Source organism: Perissodus microlepis, chromosome 20 (genome assembly GCF_051167445.1).
Source record: "Perissodus microlepis isolate ML-2025 ecotype Zambia chromosome 20, ASM5116744v1, whole genome shotgun sequence".
Classification (NCBI taxonomy): Eukaryota; Metazoa; Chordata; class Actinopteri; order Cichliformes; family Cichlidae; genus Perissodus; species Perissodus microlepis.
This window is the reverse complement of record NC_140480.1, coordinates 30,624,085-30,635,131: the sequence shown is the minus strand read 5'-3', so window position 1 is coordinate 30,635,131 and position 11,047 is coordinate 30,624,085. Positions and strand designations below refer to the sequence as shown.

Here is an 11,047-nt window from a genome sequence, read left to right as displayed (position 1 = left end):
TATGAGATCATTACGTTAGCCTACACCTATAAAACCCCAGAACTATAAAATTACCTGCCTGATGCTTGAATCAAACAACAGTGTTTGAAAAGTGTGCGTTTCTGTTACTGTTGGATTTAGAGATGTGAGGTTCAGGTACCCAGGTGCGTGTCTATGTTAGTAAATCCTGAAACGAATTAGTTTGTAATTTGTTAAAAGAGAAAAGCTGGATATTTCAAGATCGCATTTGAATTTGAAACACAACAGGCTCACATAACAGTCACGCTATTAATTTTTTGACATATAGGTTTGTCTAATTTCCGATTAAACTTGAACGCAGCATCGGCATCAAAACAAAAGACGCACGATTCGTCGGCGCAGTGCATCACGTGTTACAAAAGCACCAATGAGCTAACGCCGGCTCTGTACCCGGAAGAGGGATTTTCCTGACAGGTCCGTTGTGATTTTTTTGACAGTGGTTTTTGTAGCTTTGATCTTTGCGGATGTTTTCTGAATTTATATATCACTTACCAGCAGCCTTTTAGCACTCTATGTCTGTCATTGAAGGCTACCGTTAGACCCATTTTCTGGTCAGTATTCAGTCATTATCCGGACATATGCTCTGTTTAGGCTCAGGCTGTATTAGCTGAGAATCTCTGGCGCTGTGACTCATTACCGAGTGAATGCATGCAGTGTTTGCAGTCTTGGGTAGTTACTGGAGAGCATCCCGCTCTTGTGTATCTGGGAACATCGTGTTCCCACATCTATTGCTAAACTTAGCTGAAATTGAGCTAATTACTAAAACTGCGCAGTTTGTGAGTGTACCTGACACTTATTGTAATGTTCAGGCACTTAACAGTTTTTATTTTGTGCTGCTGTACATTTACTGTGCAGAGGCAGCTTACTGGTACAAAATATGATAATGACATTTAATTATTGATAATGAAGGTGTCAGGCGGTGGGGTATCGCTGCCCTTATTTGAAGTAAAGCTATGGTATTTAGAAGTTAATTCCCCTCACCCGTGCTTATTTCCCAACAGCTTCACTCAGTCATTCCATGGCCGATCAGCATGAGTCCATCGATCTCGGTGGTCCTACAGTGGACTCGTCAGCAGCTGCAGTGCACAGCTGGTTCCCCAGTCCTCCACCACCCATCTATTCCTGTACCCTGACCCCTGAACTGGTGGCCAAGGCACGTGAGGAGCTCCAAGAGAAGCCAGAATGGCGTCTACGGGATGTCCAAGCACTGAGGGACATGATACTTAAGGTAGGGCAGAACAATGATGCCTTACAAAGCAGAGGGCAAAAATTGGAAAGCTTTTGAGTAACATTTGACTGGACCTTTGGGAAGAATTTGAGAAGTGTGAGTAAGGAAATACAGGAAGGAATTTTCAGTATGAAATTTAAGTGTATTCATATATGCCAAAAATAGCCTACATGCATCGGAAAAATAATCAGTTCTTTTATTAGGCACTTTTCAGGGCATGTTTGCAGCACTGGGGCCTAAATTTCACCTACAATCTGTTGGTGTTAATTTTTTCTACACAGGAAAGTGATCCGTTTTATCTCCTCACTTTGAAATAGATCCTTTAGCACTAAAATAGTGAATTTAAATCTCATTCATTACTTTTGGTACATCTGCAGTGTGTGGTTTGTGCAAAATCTCAAGGCATCCCAGTGTGCCTCAGCTCGCCATTTGAGAACCACTGTGATAAAACTTAATATGGTACTCAAAAAAAGAAATGCAAGTTTTATATTGTGAAGTAGTTTTTAGTTCCAGTTGTTTGGTTTTAGTCAGTGGCGAGATTGTTAATTTGTTTAACACAAATGAACTCACTTGTACAACCGAGAATTGGTTCAGTTTGCCGTATTCTCTTGCCAGTGGAATCAGGGCACAATAAAACACTGTATGCACAGCATTGTTATCAGTGGCACCATGCCACGACTGACTGACGTTGACTGGGGCCAGGCTTTTGGCATTCTGGATCCTGTTCCTGCAGCTTTGCATGTCCCTGAGAGCATCTGATCGTATTGTTCTTGGTGAAATTCTGACCAGACTGAGGTACCGAGTTGAGGTGCTCTAACCTGAACTTGTATTACTCCTGCAGCAGCGCCCTGCAGCTGTTTCAGCAGGACAGTTGCTGCTTGACATACGGCCTGACACTGTCAGAGTAGAACAGGCCTTTCTGGAACAGAAGCAAACCCAGACACTTCATTTGCCAGCTTGCCTCCTATTGGACTTGCCTGGGGCACACTGGGTCATTGTGTTCATCAGAGCCAGTAACCAGTTCACAGCTCCAGGCCACATTCATGTAGCAATAGAGAGCAATTCCTCAGCAACAGATCCTGACTCTTATCCGGTCCATTTGGAGATGGATAGCTGCCTGTGTTGCATCCAGAGGAGGTTATATCTCCCATAAAATAGCCTGTATATACATATATTATGGTCTTGGTCTATAAACTCTCCTTAAAACACAAACTTCCATTTGTTTTTAGGATAGTATATTAACTTTTAATACCCTAAAAATATAAGGCTGATGTAATATTGTATTATTTGTGTTTTTGAACTTGGGAACACCTGCCATAGCCATTACAATGGTACTTTGAGAACTTTGGCAGGTGTTTCTGTTTTTCTCTGAGGACAGATTTTGTCAGTGCTGTCCCAAATATATCACAAAGCTTTCGACGTTCAGAGTTCAGATTTAAGGTTGTTCTTGAAGGTGGATGTGGGGGTCTGATTCCACGTTATGTCCCGTTTCACATCCTTTTTTTTTTTTTTTTTTTTTTTTTTTTTAATGTATTTGTAACTCTCCTACATAGGGATGGCACCGGTTCTGACATAAACCGTAGTAACCAGACCGAAAAGCAGCGCACATTTCGGTGCTTTATTTCGGTGCTTTTTTTTCCTGAGCTGTGATACACTTTAGATTCTAGCCAATCATTTTACGTTTCCGAGGATAGTAGGCGGGGCCAGGTACGTACGTTCTTTTAGAGCAGAGCTACAGATTAAAAATGCCCAAGGCGAAGCGGTCAAAAGTCTGGCTGTACTTCACAGCAAAATATGCAAACTCAGCAGCCTGCAACAAGTGCTTTAAGGTGATACTGTGCAAAGGAGGTAACACCTCAAATCCGATGAAACACCTGGCGACGCATAGCGTTTTTTTTAAAAGCCGAGAAATGCGCCGTATTTGATAGCTTGCTGTGAGACCTCACACCGTGCACATCTACTGCGGGTGGGTTGCCTGTTATCGGACCCGGAGTTAGCAACATCCCCCAAAAACACGAAGAGGAGAGTCCTGGCCCCTAGCCCTGCCACTGTAGCAGAAATGATGAGGATGATGATGGCAGCAGCAGCCGTTCTTCTCTGCGTGAGTAGCTTAATGTTGTTCGTGTGTAATTTACGTTGAGTAGGCTAACCACGTTATTACATTAATGCATGTAAAGTGAACTAGCAAACACCGTCGTAGTTACATGCGGCTGTCTTCTTGTTTGATGGCAGATACTCCCTTCACCCTGGCCAAAAAGGCTAAAATGACCAAAGAAAAAGTGGAAAACAGTTAAACATGAGAGGTTTTTGGAAAAAGTTTGTGTTTTTTCCATTGTTTAAGCGCTGCTTCTAGCCAAGAGTGATGCCATAAATCCCCTATAGCTGCAGAAAAGGCTAACATTGTTATCTTTTTACAAAAAAACAGCTGAACATGAGAGGTTTTTGGACCAATTTTGTGTTCTCCATTCTTTAAGCACCGGTTTAAGCACCGTTTAAGCACCGGCACCGTTTCAAAAGTACCGGTTTGGCACCGGTATCGGATAAAACCTAAACGATACCCATCCCTACTCCTACATGACATTTAGGAAAAAATACAGTGTGTGATTGCACTGTTCAATATTCCAATGACACTATGACCTGTGACAAATGAGTATGGATTTTAGCTGCACAGGTCCTATGTGTTTCTGCTATAGTGTTTTGATAGCATTAAAAAGCAGTGATTCTTGAACAAGGCCAAATTTCAATTGTTTGTCAATTAAAATATTTTTTCTTATTTGTTGCATTTCAGCAGCACTGCGGTCCATGTGAATTGTCTTTGTTTGTCTTGCAGACATTTTTTGACAGTGGTTGGAGTCTTAGTGTCATAGAAATATGATCTGTAGTTTTGTTATTTCCAGCAATGAGGTGGTCCACCTCTGAATTCTTTCTTTCCTCTTCATTCTATAGCACAGTAGACTTAACTTAAAGTCCACACATTCCCACTGAAGGCTCAAAGTAAATTTATTATAAAATGTGTGATGGACGTAAATCATTTTAAAAATAAGGTTTTGGTTTTTTCCCCTAAAACGGTGGTACATGTTCTTTATTAGTGAAGGAAAAGTCTCAAAGGTTTGGTCCTTTGAACAAAGAAGGTTCACAAAAAATAAACTGAAGTACCCATGTTATCAGAATAAAGGATCATTTCACTTGGTCCAGCAAGTGAAATGATCCTTTTACTGGTGGCTAAATGGTGAATTTCTAATAGTTTAGAGTTTAATAATAGCATTGACACCTGGCAATAGGACAGATATGTTTTGGGTTATTTTAAGGTGTTATTTTCAAGCAGTTTGACCTTACATTGATACAATTATTCTGACAGCTTTTTAAAAGATTATTTTAACCAGATTCTTTTGTAATGATTTATTAGTTCCACTTATGCCAGCTGGGGATTGGTCCGATAGGTACAGTATGGGGTGAGCCCTCCCTTAGAGACAGGCTGAAAAGGAGCTAGTTGAGGTGGTTTGGACATCTCACCAGGATGCCTCCCAGGTGCCTCTAAGTGGGGTTTTCCAGTCATATCCTTCTGGGAGAACACCCCAGGGTAGACCCAGGAGATGCTGGATTATCTCTCGACTGGCTTTGGAAACACCTCTGTGCTCCCCTTGAAAAGTTAGAGGAAGTGGACAGGGAGGAGTAGTACTGGGCATCTCTGCTTAGACTGCTGCCAGTGAAACCCAGGCCTGGAGAAGTAGTAAAGAATGGACAGATGGATGCTAACCAAGCTTAATTTAGCCATTTTTCTCAGTGTTTTATTTTGTTTAGTCATAAGCCGTATTTTGTTTATTCTAGTTGTTGCCATTCATGACCTTCCCTCTTTTTTTTTTTCTTTTCAGTTAACTTTTTTTTTCCTCTTGGCTCTGCAGGAACAGCCCAATCTCAGGACACGACTTGATGATGCCTTCCTGCTGCGCTTCCTGCGGGCCAGGAAGTTCGACTATGACCGTGCCCTGCAGCTGCTCCTCAATTACCATGCAGGACGTAAGGCTTGGCCAGAGGTGTTCCAGGACCTGAAGCCATCCACAGTGAAACACGTCCTCGACCTGGGCTTTCTCACAGTGCTGCCACAGCCGGACCCCAACGGAAGATACATCCTCTGTCTGCGCCCAGGTTGGTGTCGGCTTCATCGTCACTGGAAAATTCACGCAATACTCGATTTATCTGAAGCATTATTCGTTCGCTCACGATGCACGATTACTCACTTCTAACTGTTTTACAGGAAAATGGAAACCAAATGATTACCCATTTGTTGACAATGTTAGAGCGATTTATTTGACTCTGGAGAAGCTGATTCAGCCGGAGGAAACGCAGGTGAACGGCATTGTTATTTTAGCAGACTACACCGGAGTGGGCATGTCACAAGCATCCAATCCAGGCCCGTTCCTCGCCAAAAAAGTTGTGAGCATCCTCCAGGTATGACATCAAAAATCTAATGTTAGCAATAATGAGTATTATTTGATAAAGCCATTATCTGATGTTGATATTCTTATGTCAGAGGGGATTAACTCTGCTAGTTTCACCCTGAGATGGTTACTTAATGAATCACTACCTCAAAATGATTCTTATTTTTGATGATATAGCAGTAAAAAATGGAATTAGTGCAACACTTGAGAAAAAAACTTGTCAGTCACAGCAGCCCCTGAACGCTGCCTGTGGTGTTTTGTCGTGACTGCAGAGTGTCTGATATTTACATAAGTACACAAAGCATGTGTGAATCATTTGACAAGGCCCAGCTGTGACTGTTTTCCCTTCTAATTCACAGGATGGGTTTCCGATCAGAATCAAGGCCGTTAACATAATTAATGAGCCGCGGATTTTCAAAGGGATCTTTGCTATAATTAAGCCGTTTCTCAAGGAGAAGATGGCAGAGAGGGTAACTATTCTTGTACTGTCTCTGACTCTTTTGTTTGGAACAAAGGCCCGCTTTGAATCGTGCCCCTCATTTTATTCTGTAGCCTGTGTTTCAAACTGATAGTCTTTTTCATCTGTGAAACTGAAAAGCTAAGCACGTTTCCTTTTCAGAGAAATAAACCAAAATGGTCAAGCAGAACAACAATTTTTCAAAATGGTATGGTAAGCCTTGTGTTGTGTTCATTAAAACGCATAGTAACACATCTGTAATTAACACTGGGGTCAACAAAAACAAGCTGTAAATGCAACAGTGGCATATTATCCGTTTTTATGTTAATATATAAGCAAAAACAACAAAAAATCAGCAGGTACAGTCAAAATAAATAGTTTGCAATAGTTTGGATATAGTAAATGCACCTCTGTGTTTAAATTTGATTCTGTGCATGGCATTTAGTGGTCAGATTATTTTATTTTTCATTTTTGCTCACAAAAGTGGCTTCTTGGCATACAAAGGGTGGTCAGCAACACTTATCACATTTACACATGGCCAGCCCCCATTCCAAGTCTTCTTCTTGGGCATGTGCAGACAGCTTGCAGTGTGAGTGCCATTTTTAGTTTGCTCAGTGGACGCCCTTTTTTGACCACTTTCACTGTCACTGGGGAGTCTGAAAGTCTCCTTCTAGGACCATGCTGTTCTCAGACAAAATATCCTCAGTTTCCAAGCTCAAAAGCAGAATGTCAAGTGAGAAATGAGACCAGGAGCGTTCTCGTCATTTTTATTTCAACAGTGACTGGGTTGTGTGATGTCCTGAGGCGTGTGAGGGCGAACATCCAATGGAATCGACCTATACCGTTGTGCGTGCCAGCCCGTTATCCGGTGCCAACATAGAGCACATTAAAAACACAGGAGTTATTTTGGCCTGAACCAAACAATCTTCTCTCACCACCTGTCCTGCTTGCCAGATTTGGCTCACTGAAGCTTCATACACTTCCAGAAAATGAGAGTCAAGTTAACACTGCAGGAGGCTCAGCGTGCATTGCAGATGCAGAAGTACAAAGGGACAGAAGTAGACTTCCTCTGAGGGATCTAAAAAAAAAATAAAAGCTGGGCTGAAAACAAACGAACAGAGGTGCACGAGAAGGTGTTCTTGAATGTGAGGTTGATTTTAATTCCTGAACCTTTTTCATAAAACATCTCAAGTATGAAAATGGCAAAGGTGAAGCTTTGTAGGAAGGTGAAAGTTGAAGGCAGTTACCTGATAAATCTAAAATTACATTCATCACATCAAATATTAAAGCTGCAGGTCGCTGACAAGTCTTTGTTGTCTTCTTACACAGTACATCCTCCACGGTTCAGACCTGCGCTCCCTGCACCGGAACATCCCACGATCGGTCCTGCCAGAGGAATACGGTGGCACCGCGGGCCAGCTGGACATGAGTGCGTGGTCAAGACTGCTGCTGGACTGCGAGGAGGAATTTGTAGTGGAGTTCTGCCAGCCGGATCCACTAGAGGGCGTGGTGCTTCCAGAGTCCATGCTCTTTGAAGGAGAGCAGGCCAGCGGGCATGATGACGACACCTTCAGGGGGCTGCGCTCTCAGCTTTACTACTGTTACTGATGTTCGCTTCCATCACTGAGAGGACATTTTCTGTTTCATTTAAGAAACACGTGTGTAGACTTTTACAGGGCAAGTTGCCAATATTATACATGATTTATTTTACTAAGTAAGCAGCACTTAGGTGGTATAGTCTACTGTTGTTCACATGTTGCCCAGCATTCAATCATTCATCTAAGGCAGCTCCAGGTACTGGTTAAGATGCTTTTTTTTTCATACATTGATGCATGTTCAGCCAATATTGATGACCTCTAAGAACTGATTATCGGTGGGGTTTATAATATTGGTTCACAACAGATTTTTCTTGCCATCCATCCATCTTTTTCTGCTTATCCGGGGCCGGGTCGCGGGGGCAGCAGCTTAAGCAGAGAAGCCCAGACCTTCCTCTCCCCATCCACCTCCTCCAGCTTGTCCATGGTAACACCAAGGCGTTCCCAGGCCAGCCAAGAGATATAATCTCTCCAGCGTGTCCTGGGTCTGCCCCGGGTCCTCCTCCCAGTAGGACATGCCTAGAACACCTCACCCAGGAGGCATCCTTGTCAGATGCCCGAACCACCTCAACTGTCTCCTTTCGATGTGGAGGAGCAGCGGCTCTACTCTGAGCCCCTCCCGGATGGCTGAACTTCTCACCCTATCTCTAAGGGAGACGCCAGCCACCCTTCGGAGGAAGCCCATTTCTGCCACTTGTATCTGCGATCTTGTTCTTTCGGTCACTACCCACAGCTCGTGACCATAAGTGAGGATAGGGACGTAGATCAACCGGTAAATTGGGAGCTTTGCTTTTACACTCAGCTCTCTCTTCAGCACAACAGACCGGTACAGCGTCTGCATCACTGCAGCCGCAGCACCAATCCGTCTGTCGATCTCTCGCTCCCTTCTCCCATCACTCGTGAACAAACCCCCAAGACACATAATCTCCTCCACTTGGGGCAGAAACTTGTCCCTGACCTGGAGTTCGGCACTCCATCCTTTTCTGGCTGAGGACCATTGCCTCAGATTTGGAACTGCTGATTCTCATTCCCGCCACTTCACACTCGGCTGCAAATCGTTCCAGTGCAAGCTGGAGGGCATCACCCGTTGAAGCCAACAGAACCACATCATCTGCAAAAAGCAGAGATGATGATACCACCCAGGTGAAAACCCTCCGCCACTTGGCTATGCCTAGAAATTCTGTCCATAAAAATTATGAATAGAATCGGTGACAAAGGGCAGCCCTGGCAGAGCCCATCACCCACTGGGAATGACTTATTGCCGGCTAGGCGAACCAAGCTCTTGCAACGGTTGTATAAGGATCAGTGTTGCTTGCCATTTCTCTAAAATCCGATTTTAAGATCGGGGACCAAATCCACAGTCCTCCTTTTGTGTTTAGCTAGGGTGGTGCAATGGTTAGCACTGTTTCACATTGGCAAAAGACTCTCCAGGTTCAAACCTTGTTTAATATTAAGGGGTTTAATATTCTCCCTGTGCATGTATTGCCAAAGTCAGTTGGAGCAACCCTCTCTGCAACCCTGCAACTCCTGTGAATTTGAAATGCAGTAAAGAAAGTGGTTGGATTGATACATTTAGTTGACAATTATAGGTTGTCTTCCAATGTTTCTCTCTTTAATTCACATTCCACATGGAGATATCCTCACATATGAACTTAAAAGCTTCAGGAGTCTTAGGCTGGGATGCTTTCTACAGTATTGAAATGGTCTGCTTCAGGTTTGTTCGCAGTACTAGAAATACTCCTGAAATACTATTTGATTTCAGCGAGCGTGCTGCCAGGTTAGAGCGTGCAGGCGGCAGCACACATGATGCCCACTCACAATTTTATCTGCATTATTCACACATTGCTGCAATCTGACATCACTTTTTGTACCAGGGAACTGGCAGTTTAAAGACCAGCCAGTTTGCTATTAGCGTGCATCACACACAGTCTTAAGTCCCAGAAAAGCCCCACGCTGCAATGCATGTTTGAAAATGGCTTTTTTGATATTGGACCTTCACTGTTGAGTAGCACAGAAACGCTGCCTGGGGAGGAAAACGCTGTAACTCTTGAAGTCATCCTCTTATTTGGATGATTGAGCAATGAAGGCTCGTAGCCTTTCTGCATCATATGAAGACTGTGGATTTTGTCCTCAATCTTTGATAGCAGGCTCTCTACAGCAAGGGAAAAACTGCTTTCAGTGTACACGTTTTTACCAGTTTAACAGCATTTAGGTTTCTGCGTGCGCTACCATCTAGTACATTGCCTTAAATGATGTTGGATTTGGTTGACAATTTTGTGTGCACCAAAACTCATATTTGTTCTCATCAGGACTCGTCTTACATAAGAGTGGCTATACTTCATCGCTATAAAGGACAAGAGAAAGGACAATGTCATAGATTTACCTGAAAAAGATTTAGCCAAATATGTAACTCATAGAGTATTTCAGAGCCTTTGTTTAGCTGATGGTTACGTTTCCTGGCTTGACTCTTCTAAGAGGATTATCTTTTAAGTTCAGATAATCTGCCTTATGTTTTATTTTTTTGAAACCCGTTTGCCTGTGTTTCATCACACAGTCTTAACACAGGGCCGTTCCCGATCGCAGGGGTCACACGGGGAAATATAGAACATCGAGGCCTGACTTTACAGACCTCCAGTTTGCCAAATTGTACACCAGGCCATGTACAGAAATGTGCAATAATGTTGCATCTGTTTTCTTGCGGTAAAGCTAACTTGCTTTTGTTCAGTGTTTTGTATTTTTATTTTAAGCATGTCTGACTATAAGCTGTGTTGTGTTGCAGGATATTTGTTGTTGTGAAGACAGTAAAGGAAAAGCCAAACAGAGAACATGCTATTTGTGTCTTGTTTGTTATGTGGATGCTGTTGTTGGCATGCTGCAGGCTCTAGGGAAGTTGCGGGTATTTTCACAACATAATTGCATCTGTCTTGAGCTGAGTTTCCCATATTGGATTCATGGGTCTCCAAAGACGCCACAAAAGCAGCGCTGGGAGAAGCATTCTGATCTTTTGCTTCGGTGCACTAACTTTAGGACAGTGAAGTACTCCATTGCTTGTAATCAGAAAAGAACATACAAAGTACTCATTTTTCTTCTCAGATTGCCATTACGTTTACATTTATATTTTTGGAAAACTTAACATTTGAGAAGCATTTTGAAGTTTCCATTCGTCTAAGTACATTTTTATCAAGTTGTCACATGATTTGTGCCAGACTGCTGGTCTTTCAGTCTAATCTGTCATTCAGGTGAGTGCTAGAGTACCTGTATCTGTCCAGTGTTTCGACCTCCACGACCATGATGTTGATGGGCATAGTCC

The 11,047-nt window shown here is 43.0% G+C and overlaps 1 protein-coding gene across 2 annotated transcripts; it reads left to right on the top strand.

Moving 5' to 3' along the window:
* The first annotated feature begins 363 nt into the window (after positions 1 to 363).
* Positions 364 to 10,562, top strand: ttpal (tocopherol (alpha) transfer protein-like). 2 transcript variants are annotated; one of them, XM_084917627.1, is made up of 6 exons: positions 364 to 432; positions 1,020 to 1,246; positions 5,149 to 5,392; positions 5,502 to 5,695; positions 6,045 to 6,155; positions 7,472 to 10,562. In XM_084917627.1, exons 2-6 carry the CDS (start codon positions 1,037 to 1,039, stop codon positions 7,748 to 7,750), a joined length of 1,038 nt encoding a protein of 345 aa, XP_084773753.1. In that variant the 5' UTR covers positions 364 to 432; positions 1,020 to 1,036; the 3' UTR covers positions 7,751 to 10,562. The 2 variants fall into 2 exon arrangements, with proteins under 2 accessions (XP_084773753.1, XP_084773752.1); XM_084917626.1 differs by having other exon boundaries at positions 405 to 569.
* Positions 10,563 to 11,047: the final 485 nt, after the last annotated feature.